General features: G+C 39.1%; 2 protein-coding genes across 3 annotated transcripts; both read left to right on the top strand.

Moving 5' to 3' along the window:
* The first annotated feature begins 1,399 nt into the window (after positions 1-1,399).
* On the top strand, positions 1,400-3,060 carry LOC128380110 (tripartite motif-containing protein 16-like). The gene has a single exon (XM_053339807.1). It carries the CDS (start codon positions 1,400-1,402, stop codon positions 3,041-3,043), a length of 1,644 nt encoding a protein of 547 aa, XP_053195782.1. The 3' UTR covers positions 3,044-3,060.
* Positions 3,061-4,667: 1,607 nt separating this feature from the next.
* nars1 (asparaginyl-tRNA synthetase 1) lies at positions 4,668-16,557 on the top strand. 2 transcript variants are annotated; one of them, XM_053339796.1, is made up of 15 exons: positions 4,668-4,809; positions 6,312-6,394; positions 6,528-6,593; positions 6,722-6,814; positions 6,906-6,995; positions 7,333-7,411; positions 7,507-7,577; positions 8,045-8,131; positions 8,342-8,563; positions 10,409-10,608; positions 12,616-12,751; positions 13,720-13,833; positions 14,078-14,209; positions 14,363-14,494; positions 15,458-16,557. In XM_053339796.1, exons 1-15 carry the CDS (start codon positions 4,788-4,790, stop codon positions 15,587-15,589), a joined length of 1,659 nt encoding a protein of 552 aa, XP_053195771.1. In that variant the 5' UTR covers positions 4,668-4,787; the 3' UTR covers positions 15,590-16,557. The 2 variants fall into 2 exon arrangements, with proteins under 2 accessions (XP_053195771.1, XP_053195770.1); XM_053339795.1 differs by having other exon boundaries at positions 4,668-4,830.
* The last annotated feature ends 335 nt before the right edge of the window (positions 16,558-16,892 follow it).

Here is a 16,892-nt window from a genome sequence, read left to right as displayed (position 1 = left end):
TGTACTGTTTTTGTTGTTGTTAATTTGTGTGTGTATTACATCATCATTCTAATTGTGCTTAGATTGTATTATTGTCATTCATGTTTCAAATGGTTTATCCCTAATAAAGAATTAACAATAATTTGTTGAAAAGGATTCTAATGCAATATCAGGCTACACTCACACATTCTCTACACCATATATAATAGATAATCAGTAGTTTTCTCAGTGGTAACCAGAAGATTGAGATTTCAGACACTGATTAATCATCATTTTCATTTTACAATCTTTAATGTGACGGTGTTAGAAAAGGTATATGCAACAGAGACTCTTTTACTACTCTTTTAATTAATTGTTAATTTTTTAAAGATTATTTTTGAGGCTTTTTCACAACAACTAAAAATATTTGTATTTGTATAATTGGTTACTGATATGTTTTAGTCACATAGTAAAAAAATCATAATGGCATCAACTCTAACCCCAACCCTCATTCAAAATCCAGTAACCATAAATATGGAAATATTTTGAATTTAAAAAGATTTAACTGCTGGTCTCCAGTTCACTGTAAAGTCCAGTCATATATGAGCACTGGAGATTTCAAGATTTCATATTACATTTGTATAAGTCGTATACTGAACCTAGTTGTAATGTCAGAAGGCATGCTTGTAAGTACACATCTTTAACTCACAACAGAAATCCATTCATGTAAGTACACCAAAATACAAAATCAAACCAATAAAATAAATTAAATAATAAAAGAATTCATGAGGTTGCTTTGCAGGTATAAAATGTTGACTCCCAGTGACAGTGCTAAAATTGTCTAACTGGCAGGTGCTTAAAGCCATAATCAAATTATCATACTTGGTTTTGTTTTGTCAGGATTCAATAAATACCTCACATTGGCAAACATTAAGACAGGAAAACCTGTTTTTCAGATTTTAAAGTGGGTTTAAGTTGGAGAAAATGTAAATTTATCAAGAAGAGTTTCATCTGTGGGAGGCAGAACATGTCAGTTTACCATTGAAAGACTGTATGACATGAAAATAGAGCCCATCTTTGTAGGGTTAATTTGAGGCGTCTTGTCCATACCTCATCCATGTTTGGCCTGTACTCTTCAATTCATGTAGTAAACCATGCAGTGGCTATAAACATGTGCTGCCCTGTTGAAGTCATTCCTCTTCCTGGAATGATTCAATGACTTTGTCTGCTTCTCAAACAAAGTCAATCCCCTCCCCGTCAGAACATGTGTTTCTTGCATAATGCCCTTCCACAGATCTGATGATAAGAGCTGGTAAGTCCCATTCACTGCAAATCAGGAAGTGTATGAACCAATTGAGTTTTAGTATGATTCAAAGGGTGGCATTTATCTGGAAGTGAAACTCTTTGACAACAGCTGTCGGTGAAATGGCACAGCAAAAAAATGGAGCAGGACAAACTGTGCTGTTCGATCTGTCTTGATTTATTGAAGGATCCGGTCACTATTCCCTGTGGACACAGCTACTGCATGAACTGTATTAAAAGCTACTGGGGTGAAGAGGATCAGAAGAAAATCCACAGCTGCCCTCAGTGCAGAAAATTATTCAGACCGAGGCCTGTCCTGATGAAAAACACCACGTTAGCAGATTTAATGGAAAAACTGAAAATGTCTGGACTCCAAGCTGCTCCAGGTGATCACTGCTATGCTGGATCTGAAGATGTGGCCTGTGAGTTCTGTATTGGGAGAAAACTGAAAGCTGTCAAGTCCTGTCTGCAGTGTCTGGTCTCTTACTGCGAACAACACCTCCAGCCTCACTATGAATCTCCTGCCTTTGTAAAACACAAACTGGTCAACCCCTCCAAGAAGCTTCAGGAGAATATCTGCTCTCGTCATAATGAGGTGATGAAGATTTTCTGTCGCACTGATCAAAAATGTATCTGCTATCTGTGTTCCATGGATGAACATAAAGGACATGACATAGTTTCTGCTGCAGCAGAAATGACTGAGAAGCAGAGAGAGCTTGGGGTGAGTCAGCAAAAAATCCAGCAGAGTATCCAGGACAGAGAGGACGTCTGGAAGAAGCTTCAGCTGGAGGTGGAGAATATCAACCACTCCGCTGATAAAGCTGTGGGGGACATTGAGAAGATCTGCACAGATGTGAAGCAGCAGATCAGATCTCGTCAGAAAACTGAAGTGACTCATGTCAAGAAGCTTCAGGACAAGGTGGAGCAGGAGATCGCTGAGCTGAGGAGGAAAGACAACGAGTTGAAGCAGCTCACACACACAGAGGATCACACTCAGTTTCTACACAAATATACCTTCCTGGCACATGTTAGTGAATCTACAGACCCAGCCAGCGTCAATATCCCTCCTCTGAGGTACACTGAGGACATGAAAGTAGCTGTCTCAGAGGTTAGAGATGAACTCCAGGACATTCTTAGTGAGGAATGGACCAAGATCTCACTCACAGAGAGTGCAGTTGAAGCCTTACTGCCACTAGCAGAGCCCAAGACCAGAGAGGAATTCATGAAGTATGCATGTCAAATCACACTGGATGCAAACACAGCACATTCATACCTAAATGTCTGTGTAAGAAAAGTAGAATGCTACAATTATCGACGCGAGTTACAAATGGAAGAGCGTCATCCAGACAGATTCATTGACTGGTTTCAGGTCTTGTGCAGAGAGGGTCTGTCTGGACGTTGTTACTGGGAGGTGGAGTGTTGTGGGGAAGTTTTTGTAGCAGTTGCATATAAGATTATTATCAGAACCGGACGTGAAAGTGTATTTGGACACAATGATCATTCTTGGGCAATACAATGTGTTGGCAATAGTTATGAATTCAGGCATAACAAAATCAGAACTTCAATCTCAGGCCCTCAATCTTCCAGAGTAGTGTACCTGGATCACAGTGCAGGTATTCTGTCCTTCTACAGCGTCTCTGACACCATGACTCTCGTCCACAGAGTCCAGACAACGTTCACTCAGCCACTCTGTCCTGGACTTGGTCTTTATTCCAGAGCCTCTGCTGAAATCTGTAATGCAGATATAGATATGCAGACATCACAAACCTACTTTGAAGATTGAAACCTGCAGAGACACATTTTCACACAAGGGACAACTTGTAGTGATCATTCTCATCATCGTCATTGTTGCTCTTGATTATTGGAGAGTTTTCATCTTCTTTCTTTTTTGTTTATTATTCATTTGATTGAAAATGGTTATACTCTGTAAATAGTTGTATATGAATCAACAGAACTAAAAAATACAAGCAGATAACCTGAAAAACCTGTTAAAGTTAATGAAAAAGTAGGTATGTTAACTCTGACTTGTTTTAAATCTGTGACATAATGAATAACATTGTTTCAGGACTGTGAGACCTCTGTTATTTGAAGGAAAGCATAATGGGATTTTAAAAATCATATATTTAGCAATACATTACCGAACAAGATAAATATAATATTACAATTGTTTGTTTTTGTTGGATTATTGGGTGAGGGAAAAATAATTTCATCTCAGTTAATATTATCAGAGATTCCTTTGAAATAACACTTGCTTGTAACAAATTTGGTTTTAATGTTTAAGCTGCAACATGATACAGTCTACATGTTTTCATAAAAGTGTATTAAAGTAAATCATTACTGTACAAGTGTTACTTTATTGTAAAGTTCATAATTTAGTCATAATTTTACTGATTGATTTGATTGAACACTTTTTTTTTAATACCCATGTTTTAACTGATATGAAAGACCACCAATGGGATTTGCAGCGGGATGGAGCCGACAAATGGAGAGAGACCAAGGGAAATGGAAGATGGCGAGTGAACATGAAAATTAAACCATACATGGTTGAAAGTGAAAGGTCTTGGATGTGGAGCTTTGTAAGGAAAGCACACTGTGTAAAGATGGATTAGGAATGAAGCGGGCAAAGTTAAACTGATTGATAGTTGACAAGTTTATGTCAAAAGCACAGAATTTGGTTTGAAAGATTTGTGGAAGCTGAAAGTCAGTGAGTTGAGATATTAGTTTAATTCCAGGAGATGGCGGTAATGCGATATTTTGGCTGCCGGTAACAACTAAGAACAATAAAGGGAAGAAGAAACTATGGGATTTTTTTTCTCGTTTTTATTGACAGTATTTAAAAAAATTATATGAACACAACGTACAAAACCGTATACATTTTGGGTAGGCTACATATACAAACTTTATGTAGCCTATATGTAAAAGAAAATATACACTTTACAACTGGAAATGGGGGGTATGTATAAAGATTGACATAGCACAATGTGTTACAGTTTTAATTGCTTTCGGTTTTAGGGAGGATTGAACTGAATTAATGTATTGTTTGATCTCATTGCTAAGTGCAATACAGCAGCATGGTTTCTTACCTTTAACTTTACATTTAGAGATATGGAATTTGGCCATAATAATAATAATAATTGTCCATTATAATATAATATTATAATCTTATTTATTTATCTTATCTTATTAATGACATTTTTTTCTTATATTTAAAATTGAGACAAAACAATACGTTCATCCAAGTTAAATTAAAACTTTCATCAATATTTTCAATAATAAAATCACAAACTCAAATCAATGCAGAAACAATGGGAGTCGGTCGTTCACGTTTATGGAAGTGACGTGTACATTAACAGCCAATCAACGAGGCTGGTCAACGCCTCTCCTGCGGACTGTGTAGACTTGCGTGGCTGATGCAAAGCTGCGTGTCTGGGTCTGAGTGGATACCACCGGCGGACGCCTCTGGAGTTTGATACCTTGTTTTGAACCAAAGTCTCTCGTTTACCGTACTCAGCGACACCTGGACTGACATGGCGACGGAGATAACTAAAGGTTTGGAGGAAGTCTCAGTTGGTAAGGGAAAAAAAACAACAAAAACCAGCTAGTATTAGCTACGCTAGCGTTAGCTTCCATAGACATGTGTGTCCTGCGTATTGCATCAGTCGCAGGGAGGATAGCAGTTAGCATTCGAGCTAACACTGTGTTCGGGATCTGGTTATGTATATTCGTTCATACAGAGCTGGTTTAGACACTCACTAAACGTATGTGCACATTTGAATTAAAAATAACAATAAAAATGTGAGCCATGAGAAGAGAACTGTATGCTAATATTTAGCCATGACAGCTGTCAGTGAAGGGGCTGCGTCATTCATTCAACCTGGTATAACCTCTCCTTACCGTGCTAAAAAGGCTGCATGGTCGCACCCTGTTACCGATAATTCAGTCGCGTGTATCTGAAAATAAAGATGGTTTCCCTGTCTATTATTAAAGTTACTGTTAAAATTTGTGTCAATTTTTATGAAGATTTTAAGAGGGATGCACTCTATGACCAAAAATATGTGGACACCTTTGCCTATATACTTGTAGACTCTGTGTGTTACTCAGTGATTTGGTCACTTTGCACCTCCTCCACAAACCTGATTTTAGATAAAATGTTAAAGGGGGTTTTGTAGATGGGGTGGCAGGTTTAATAATAGGCCTAGAGTAACATTAAGAGTGCCAAGGTCAAAAATAGAACCACAAAAATGGGAAACTTCTAGCTTCAGCAGATAAATTGTGTTGAATAGCTAACTTCCTCTTGAATCCTTCGAGTGACACCACCAACACCCTACTTGCATAATTCCAGCATCATCTATCTTTGTCCAGTCTAAAATGTTTCAGTATTTATTGGCAAGAGTTCAGAATTTGACAATGGGAAGTTCTTGACTTTCACTTTCACTCTCACTCATGTTACCACTCTGAGCATGAGAAGAGTTATTATGAAAACCGTTTTGTTTTTCACAAGGTGTTAGTCTGTCTCTTCAATCAATGAATCAATCAATCCATTTTATTTAAAGTGCAGAATCAGCATGCAGCAGAGTTCCAGTACACTTCACAATTTAAAAAGAGCACACAGGACAAAACATATGAAACAACCACTTTAAAAACATCAATGTTAAAGAGAAGTTGAAAAGGTGATGGACCCAGCTACGTTCTAGGGTAGTTTATATATGAATGAAGTGACTAAAGGTAGATTTTCTGTCTTGATTTAAAGATTTCAACTGAACGTGCTTCTGTAATATGTAAAATGAAAAGTCATTCTAGAGATAAGACGGCGTGCCGGTGTATATGCCATAATTAGTTCGGATAAGTAAGGTGGTGCAAGAAGAACCTTAAAATCAGTTCTAGTTTGCACAGGTAACCAATGAAGAGAAGCCAGAATTGGTGTTTATATGGTCAAGTTTTCTAGTTTTCTCAAGATTCTTTCTGCATTCTGTACAAGAACAGTAATCGAGGGTTCCCACAGATATTGTGTATGTGCCAGGAACACATCTAACTGCATTTCTGTTTCTCAGGTGAGCTGTACGTGTCAGACAAAAGCGGCAATGACCAGGATGGAGATGGCTCACAGCAGAAACCCTTCAAAACTCCCCTCAAAGTGAGTGGTCATGTAGCTTAAAGTAGCTCTATTGTTTAATCATATCCAATCATGTTTGTTCAGAATGCTTTGTGCTACTGGACTCATTGTTAGTAGTAGGAATCTGATTGTGTTTATGATCAAATCTTCACAGGCTCTGATGTTTGCTGGGAAGGAGCCTTTCCCCACCATCTACGTAGACTCACAGAAGGAAGGAGAGGTTGGTTTACTTACACATTCGTCATGTATTATTCCCACAGGAAATGATCCCATCAGGTTTTTAGAGAGAAAATAAACACATTCCATCTAAAGTTTTGATGTCTGTTTCCACTAATTTCTCTTCCTCAGCGTTGGGCTGTGATCTCTAAGACTCAGATGAAAAACACAAAGAAGGCCTTCAACCGTGAGCAGATGAAGAACAACACCAAGGACAAGAAGGAGGTGCATGTCTAACTGTATTATTATTCACATTCACATCAAAACTCACTCCATTATTAGTTTTTTAATTTCTTGCTCCATGTTTGTTGTGCAGGCAGAGGACAACGAGAGGAGAGAGAAGAACCTGGAAGAAGCCAAGAAGGTCATCATCGAGAAGGACCCCAGCCTGTCCGATCCTGCCCCGGTCCGTCTTTCACATTTCTCTTTGTTTCTACTAGCAAAATAGTCTTGATGCATGCATATTTGACATTTATAATCAGTATCTTAGCATGTAATAAATGGTTTGTTACACTATAATTGATTATAATGTGGTTATAAGCAGATTGGACATTTATAACTGGTGTATAAATAGTTAAATGATGACACATAATACTCAAATATAACCACACATGCCAACATAGGTGCACAGAACATATTTCTTTTCTAAATAGGTAACTTTAGAGCTGTGAGAAGCTACGGAGGCCTCTAATGCGGGGGTGGGTTTGTCTGACTAATGTGAATTATTGACTGTGTTCATGCAGGTTAAAATCCGTCAGCTGGAGGCAAAGAGAGGTCAGAGAGTCAAAGTCTTCGGATGGGTTCATCGCCTCAGAAGACAGGGTAAGAAGCCTGATACAAGGAATTGAATCTCGATGTGTTTGACTTCATGTTGTTCATCCAGATCTGACTGTTGACTCTGTATTTTGTGTCTGCAGGGAAGAACCTGATGTTCATTGTTTTGAGAGATGGAACTGGTTTCCTGCAGTGTGTCCTGTCTGATAAACTGGTACACTTTTATAGCTTTATCATTCATTAATCATTAATCTGACTGTTATCTTTTTACATCAAATTGTTTGGTCCATAAAATGTTAGATAATAGTTTTTTAAAAAATCACTGTTTCCTTGTCTTGCTTTGTCCATAACCAAAAGACATTGACTTTACTATTACTGAAGACTAAATAAACCAGAATATTTTAACATTTGAGAAGCTTGACTCAAAGCGGAGGAAGAGGAAGAGGAAGACAGATGTAAAAAAAATACCTTGATGTTTCGTTTTTTGTAACATATTTAGCATATAAAGAGACAAATGAACAATTAACAAAGAGATACAGGGTTAAAACAGGGAAGCTATTTTTCATTTCACTGGACCTTTTTAGTTATCGATATCACACCTGTTGAAGACTAATGTTACAGTCGCATTCTGTCCTCGGATTCCTCGACCACTGACTTCTTCTCTTGTTTTTTGTTTTCCAGTGTCAGTGCTACAATGGCCTGGTGTTGTCCACAGAGAGTACTGTGGCTCTGTACGGCATTGTTACTCCAGTCCCTGAAGGAAAAAACGTAAAAACACACACCTGCACTACAGCAGTGGAAACCTGCAGTACATTCACACACACACACACACACACACACACACACACACACACACACACACCAGAACATGTTTTCATGCATTGAAGGAACCTGGTTGCAGATACTAAGAGCACTAAGATAAGTCGAATTTAGCGCTGAAACAAATAATTACAAACGCTTCTCGTCTTCGTCTCTCAGGCGCCTGGAGGCCACGAGCTGCACTGTGACTTCTGGGAGCTGATTGGCTTGGCTCCGGCAGGCGGCGCCGACAACCTGGTGAACGAAGAGTCGGACGTCGACGTCCAGCTGAACAACCGACACATGATGATCCGAGGAGAGAACATCTCCAAGATCCTCCGAGTGCGATCCACCGTGACGCAGTGCTTCAGAGACCACTTCTTCGACCGCGGATACTACGAGGTGATTGTTTTTAACTTCAGAACTTTAGAACGGTTGGGTAAATAACATGCAGATCTAAGCACAAAGGAGCAAATTTTAAAGCGATGATTCTGCATAATTTCGACCAAGCGTCATATGCACCATTACGTCTATCTAAACATCGCCTCAGCCCTTTTTTTTCATTTGGTCGCAAATTAGTGGAGTTAGAGCTATTAGCTGAATGGCTTAGTTTTAGCATCTTCCACGTCCATCGTGGTCAGAGAGCCTGTGGGGTCGTTTTGCTTCCCTTTGGATCTGGTACTTGAGATCAGTTTGGGTTCAGAGTTTGGGCGAGTTAAATCAGTTTAAGGATAATTTTAACTGGGTGTCGTTGGGAGGTCTCGGTGGCACGTCCGTCTACCCTCGCTGCATCACGTGACTCCCACCGAATGGCTTAGTACAGGTGCTAATGGAACCAACAGTGTATCTCGAATGATAGTGTTAAAGGCTGAACTAAAGTCCAAGAAGAGCATCCTGACATATGTGTCAGGACATTCCAGGTGCTCCAGTGTAGTGTGGAGGGCAACACAGATTGCATCTTCTGCTGATCTGTTTGGCCGGTAGGCGAACTGGTGTTGGTCTAGTGTGGCAGGGATGGAACGTTTAATCTTGGCCAGAATTAATCTCTCAAAGCATTTGGCTATGACCGTGGTGAGTGCAATTGGGCGATAGTCATTTAAACAACTAATGCTTTTTTGCTTGAGAATAGGCACGGTGGTTGTTGCTTTGAGACAAGTTGGGACAACAATGTGGTTCAGGGAAAGGTTGAAGATGTTAGTGAAGACCTCTGCCAACTGATCTGCACGTGCCTGAAGTACCCGCCCCGGAACGCCGTCTGGTCCAGCTGCCTTCTTCGTGTTGATGTTGCTCAGTGACCTCCTGACCTCATTCGAGTCTAGAATGATTGTCTGATGATCTGGTGGCAGCCTGTCCATTACCCTGATGTTGTTATCTGCAAAGCGGGCAAAGAACCTGTTACGGTCCTCTGCTAATGAGGGGTTGCTGCTTTCAGAATGATTGTCATTCTTTTTGTAGTCTGTCATGACCCGTATGCCCTGCCACATACGTCTGGAATCATTGTTCGTGAAGCTGTAGCTGTTTTTTGCTTCCTTAATACCATGTTTAAGATTTCTCCTTGCTAGGCTATAGGCTGTAGTGTCATTGGCTCTGTAAGCAGCATCTCTAAGCCGTAGCAAGTTCCTAACTTTGTTGTTCAGCCAGGGTTTCTGGTTAGGAAACTCACAGATTTTCTTAACAGTGGTGACATGTTCGGTACAAAAGTTGATGTATGATAGTACCGATGAAGTGTACTGATCAAGGTCTGCATCAACAAAAAGGCTCCAATCAGTGCTCTCAGAACAGTCTTGCAGTTGTGTTGTTGCATCATCAGGCCACACTCTAACTTCTCTGCTAGTTGGCTTAGCTTTGATGAGAGGTTTGTAAGCTGGCAACATTAACAGAGAGAGGTGATCAGACTGTCCAAAGTGAGGGCATGACACAGTCTTGTATGCATTGATCACGTTTGTGTAGACATGATTTAATGTGTTATCGCCCCTGGTTGGGCATTTAACATTTTGATAGAAACTTGGTAGGACTGACCTGAGATTAGTTTGATTAAAGTCTCCTGCTACAATGAAGGCTCCTTCAGGGTGGGAGTTTTGATGTTTATTGATAGCTGAGTGTAGATCAGATAAGGGTTAAATCAAAATCTAGAGTAATTATTTTACCAGCCTGAGAACACAATGGTTGAGTCTGATTGCAGATACACACACGTATTTCTCACATGTTGTCTAACCGCCTCTTTTTATTTGCTTTCCTGGATGGTAGATCACTCCTCCAACCCTGGTGCAGACTCAGGTGGAGGGCGGCTCCACGCTGTTTAACCTCAACTACTTTGGAGAGCAGGCATACCTGACGCAGTCCTCCCAGCTGTACCTGGAGACCTGCATACCTGCTCTGGGTGACACCTTCTGCATCTCACAGTCGTACCGAGCCGAGCAGTCCCGCACCCGCAGACACTTGTCCGAGTGAGCATGCTATTCTATTCCTGTAGTCCTGTGTAGGAACACCCAAAAATAAGTAGAAAAAGAGAAACTGATTCAGACTGAGATATTTTAGTTTCTGTTAATACTGTGATGTCCCAGTGTGGTTTAACTTCCAAAGAAACAGCAGAATTTCACTAAAGATATCAGATTAAGTTGAAAAATATAGTTGAGCCCAGAGGAAAATTCTTCTTATTTGGTGTGATTATCAGAGCTAAAACTATCATACTAGTGATATTATGATTACAACAACATATACAGCATATTATATGTCTCCAACACCAGACAGATGTAGAAACAGGGTGGAGGTTTCTGGCACAACTTCACCTACATCCAAGGTACATAGAGAAGGAAAAAAAGTATAGGGCAACTTTATTAAGTAATTAAGTTCTATACTGTCATAGTTCCTGAAGCTTTCCGCACCATACAACACAATGCTTCCCCCATAATTGTACAGACCTGACGACGTCCCCCGCAGTGCTTTTCTCTATTTTTATGCCATAACTAATGCCAAATATCCATTTACTGGGAAATCAATAAGCATTTGTTTGTGAGTCTATATGCAGTGCAAAACCCCCACCCCCTCCAAAAGAAAACAAATGTTTTATTTATGTTATTTACACAATTTATGTGCACTCGTTTCATTTAGCTGTCATTTATGGTGGTGTCAGTTTCTCCACACACTCTATGACAGTGATGATAATGTTTGACATCACTACAGACACTTAAAGGACTTTACAGGAGAGAGCAGACACATGAACTGGTTGTCAGTTTAGCTCTGCTCTGGATGAACTGGTGAGACTGGTTAAAGACACCTGACAATCTGCACTATTTAATTAGTGGATTGGGGGGGGGGTGATCACTGTGTTTCAGTGGGGACAGTAATGGACCTGTTAATGCTTGATGTTTTTTTTCTAGTTATATACTGAAACGGTGCAACACACACACACACACATAAACACACACAAACACACACGCAAACACACACAAACTAACACACGCGCGTCCACACAGCCACAGTGGAGACTGAACTAGGTCAAGTGAAAGATTACAAGATAACAACCATTACTGTAAATGCAATAAAACCTTATGTGAGTAAAAAGCCATTTAGAACTTCATCAAAACATCTGTTCTAGAAGCACAAAAATGTAGAAAATCTGTATTTTCAAGCACAGCACGATGGTTAAACTATTGCAAATCATTACAGACAAGCTAAAATGAATGTTGAGCTCAGTTTATAACACACATTAAAATTGGTCAGATTTTTGAAAATGGGTTTCAGCTGCTGCACAGTGAGGAGAAAGAATAAAGGACAACATGAGCAGCAGTGACACATAACTTTAATACACTGTGACAACATTAACATATTTTACTGTGTGATAGCTTTTATATTTTTATGACTGTGTGACCTTAATATGGCCGTAACGGTTTTCCTCACTTACCTTCAATTATCCTGATTCAGGTAAAGTGACCCACTGACATTTACAACATAGGAGAAATTGTAGTTTAAGATGTGAAAAATTGACAGTTTGATGTAGATTTAGCTCACAAAGAGGAAGTATAATTGAATCAGGCATATAACATAAACAACATATTATCCACTGTTGTATAGTAGAGACAGGTGATTGTGTTGCTAGATAACAGCTACACATGATCCTACCCCTTCATTCAGTAAATTGATGTTATTATTGTGGATTAGGAGTTTTGTCCGTATAAAAAAGAGAAAAGAGAAATGGTAAATCACAGCTGTTTTGAAGTTTCAGTGAGTCTACAGTAGTGTCTGAATGTCTTAATAAAAACTGGCTGACTGGTTGTAAAAATGATGTAAATCAAACAGCATATTATTGAAGGAGAATGAATGCAAATATCACTGACGGTAAACCCAGTGGGAAAATGATCACAAAGGTGTCGGCTGATTCTTAAACATGTGTGACAGCTTCCCGCATTCTGATCATTTATCCACATTTAATAATTAAATTTTCCCTCGTTCAGGTACACTCACGTGGAGGCCGAGTGTCCCTTCATGTCATTTGACGACCTGCTGAACAGACTGGAGGACCTGGTGTGTGACGTGGTGGACAGAGTGCTCAAATCCCCCGCTGGTGAGCTGCTGTACGACATCAACCCGGTACGTCACGCTCCATCACTCGCTCTCAATACGTTGTTTTTAAATATCTGATTTTATTTAGGAAATATCCAATAAAAATGTCCACACACATACATAGAAATAAATTCTTGTATGTATGATCAAGTAGAAAGAAAACATTCTGTAAGGTGGAGTGAACATTAACATGAAAATAAAAAAACCCAACAGAAAACCCCTCCAAACTAAAAGACATTTTGGAGATGATAGCATACTAATCATACTGTGTCCTGCTAGTGTGAAAGCAGAACTTGGTCAGGAGGTGCAGGATGTGGTTGCAATGCATGGGGGTTGATCACCACCCAATAGAGATTGCCAAACTTTTTCAGATTTTACATTAGAGCCACGAAGGGAGGGTTTCATTTTCTGAAGAAGGTCAAAGCTACTGCAACACTTGTGGTATAGAAGAACTTAATTACTAGACCAACATGTTTGGGCTTGTGGCCTTCATCAGGGTCATCATAAAACACATTACAAGCAGCATTTAAATAGTCTAGTTAAAAAGCAGGAAATTAATAATAATAATAATAATAATAATAATAATAATAATAATAATAATAATAATAATAAGTAATGTAAAAATGGCTTCAATAAAGGTAGAAGAAGGAACAGCAGTGAACCCAGGAGAGTGTGTATGAATAAAGTTACACATTTCTAAGTACCTGAAGAAATTGATCTTTACACACACATTTCTCCATGTGCTCCACTTAAAGTATTTACAAAGGTTTAACTCTTGGAAGCTTATCAACCTAATGTGGTAATAGAGATAAACAGGGTGTTAGAGTATTTAGATATCAGTGTATCAGAGTCTTGGTTGCTGTTCTTGGCAGCAGCTAAAACAAGGTCCTTCTACTGGTCTACTCATGGTCCCTAGTGTATCACATGATCTTCACTAGGAGTAGATAATTTCTATATGTAATAGTTAATATTTTATTTGATATATTACTTTCCAGGACTTCAAACCCCCCAAGAGGCCGTTCAAGAGGATGAACTACACCGAAGCCATCGATTGGCTCAAAGAGCACAACATCAAGAAGGACGACGGCACCTTCTACGAGTTCGGAGAGGTGACAACTCTACACCACACACACACACACACACACACACACACACACACATACACACAAAAGAATATTGAAAAACACCTTCTCGAAGCTCTCAGCTCCTCCTCACACGCTTCTGAAATGTTTATTACTGCAGGATTTCAAACTATGAAATGAGTTTTATACCCTTTTTTAAGTACTGAATCCTCAATTTGATATTTAATTAATTCTCTGTTTTTTACTTTTTTGTGGTGTCTCGTGGTCTCAGGACATCCCCGAGGCTCCAGAGAGGCTGATGACGGACTCCATCAATGAGACCATCCTGCTCTGTCGTTTCCCCGCTGAGATCAAATCCTTCTACATGATGCGCTGCCCCGAGGATAGACGCCTCACCGAGTCGGTACGTTACTCAGAAGCTTTACACTTGAATCTACATGAACTTTGGCCACAAGATCAGGGGCTTGATTTGAGGAGTGCAGCAAGGTATTGTAGATGAAGTGAGTAACTGACCACCTGGGCTTGTGTGCGTGTGCGTGTGCGTGCGTGTCTCTAGGTTGATGTGTTGATGCCAAATGTGGGCGAGATCGTTGGAGGCTCCATGCGTATCTGGGATGCTGAGGAGCTGTTGGAGGGATACAAGAGGGAGGGTATTGACCCAACCCCGTACTACTGGTACAATGACCAGGTAACACACCAACACTTCTTTCTTTTCTTTACTTTTTTACAGAAATTCAGAAAAAAAGGCCCAGAGATGAATAACATGTCAGTTAATAATTATCCATCACTACACTACACTACATTGTATTACACTAAACTGTACTGCACTATATTATTACACTGTACTGTACTACACTGTACTATACTACACTGTACTACACTGTACCATACTACACTACACTGTACTACACTACACTGTACTATATTACACTACACTGTACTACATTGTAATACACTACACTACACTGTGCTATACTACACTGTACTATATTACACTACACTGTACTACATTGTACCATACTACACTACACTGTACTATACTACACTGTAATACACTACACGACACTGTAATACACTACACTGTGCTATACTACACTACACTGTGCTATAATACACTACACTGTGCTATAATACACTACACTGTACTACACTGTAATACACTACACGACACTGTACTACACTGTAATACACTACACGACACTGTACTACACTGTAATACACTACACTATACTACACGACACTGTACTATACTACACTACACTGTACTACACTGTAATACACTACACTGTACTACACTGTACTATACTACACTGTACTATAATACACTGTACTATATTACACTACACTGTACTATACTACACTACACTGTACTGTACTACACTATACTATACTACACTACACTATTTTTATCTAAGTGATTTTTGTTTTTTAAGGCAAAACATTAAATTATTAATGATCAATTATTGCTTTTTACGATCATGATGTACAGATGATGATATACAGACAAATTGCCTGAGTGAGGTGTCAGAACTTGGCCTTGATGTGTTGTTTTATTTGAGTACTGGTGTGTATTAACAGGTGTGTGTGTGTGTGTGTGTGTGTGTGTGTGTGTGTGTGTGTTGTTTTTTTTTTTTTTGGTTTGTTTTTTCAGAGGAAGTATGGCACATGCCCCCATGGTGGTTACGGTCTGGGTCTGGAGCGTTTCCTCACCTGGCTCCTGAACAGACATCACATCAGAGACGTCTGCCTGTACCCAAGATTCATCCAGCGCTGCCGACCCTGAACACACACACACGCGCACACACGCGCGCACACGCACACACTGTCAGTAAACGTGGGCCTGACACGTGGCAGCACTCCGTGAGCCATCACATGTCTCACTACAATATTCCAATATATTTTCCCTATGGCAGTTTCATTTTCAGTAACAGACCTCAATTCTGAAGTTAAAATCTCAAGATGCCATCGCAGACAGTTAAACACCCACCACCACCTGCTGCACTCAGCCCCCCTGACTCTTATATCCTGCCGCTTTAAAACTACATCTGATCATTTCCACCTCTGCTCATGCTCTTTGGCTGATTATTGAAACAGTAATAAAATCAGGGCAGTTTCTTCTTCTGAAAAAAAAAAGAATGTTTTACATGCTGTTTAATTAACCTTTAGAAACCTTTTTTTCTACCATATTTATTATATTCAAATTGTCCATAGTTCAAATTTAAAGCCACATAAATCAAACATCTATATCTTAATGTTTGAAACATCACACAGAAAGTTACAGGACTTAGTTACACTAAAAAAGCATTAAGGTCAAATGTCTTGCTTCAGTAACAGCAGCTATATATAATGATTTTTAATGATTAGTTATTTCCTGTAACTGATGTTTGTTGTGTTGTAATGAGCTTTCAAAACATCAGATACTCAAAATAATTGTCCAAAAAAATGCTTTGCCAAACACACACACTTCTCATCATTGTACTTGAGGACCATCATTCTGACTCTGTCTTAGCAGCTGAGTAAAACTTCTTTCTGTCAGTGATTGGATCAGAATTCAATCGCAAAAAAGATTTTGTGCACTTTTCATGTATCCTAGAACATATAACTTCCTTACTGAAATAAAGAGAAAGAGAGAGAGAGATGTGCCGGGAAATCAAAGGTAGGGTAGCAGCCTATCTTCAGTGGTGTAGAAATATCAGATTTTCATCTTTTTGTTCTGCCTTGTCTTCTGAAATAAACTACACATGCAGAAAACATGACTTGTAAGTGTGCTTTGCAAAAAAAATGGATTACTATGATCTATTTCTTTATTTGCTTTTCCACTGACAATATATGTACTTCAAAGTAGCAACAAAAAATGTACTATTATACTTTAACTATGATTCAAACTTCTAACAGTTTATGTACAAAAATGACACAAAAGTACATTTCATTAACCAACATTTGTTTCATATAATTATGACCTAGCATCTCATAACTGCAAGAAAAGATTTCACTGTGTATAATTCACAATTGATGACTCCAAAAACACATAGAAATATGACAAATTAGTATGAAAACTTTTATTTTGGTAATAGAAGAGAAATGAA

This window comes from Scomber japonicus, chromosome 19 (genome assembly GCF_027409825.1).
Source record: "Scomber japonicus isolate fScoJap1 chromosome 19, fScoJap1.pri, whole genome shotgun sequence".
Lineage (NCBI taxonomy): Eukaryota > Metazoa > Chordata > Actinopteri > Scombriformes > Scombridae > Scomber > Scomber japonicus.
This window is presented reverse-complemented; position numbering and strand designations above follow the sequence as displayed.

What these genes read in the sequence shown, in the direction of transcription:
- LOC128380110 (XM_053339807.1), top strand. Translation starts at nt 1,400, where the DNA reads ATGGAGCAGGACAAACTGTGCTGTTCGATCTGTCTTGATTTATTGAAG.
- nars1 (XM_053339795.1), top strand. Translation starts at nt 4,788, where the DNA reads ATGGCGACGGAGATAACTAAAGGTTTGGAGGAAGTCTCAGTTG. An exon ending in TCGACCGCGGATACTACGAG is followed by an intron (nt 8,564 to 10,408) that starts GTGATTGTTTTT and finishes CCTGGATGGTAG; the next exon opens with ATCACTCCTCCAACCCTGGT. An exon ending in ACCCGCAGACACTTGTCCGA is followed by an intron (nt 10,609 to 12,615) that starts GTGAGCATGCTA and finishes TCCCTCGTTCAG; the next exon opens with GTACACTCACGTGGAGGCCG.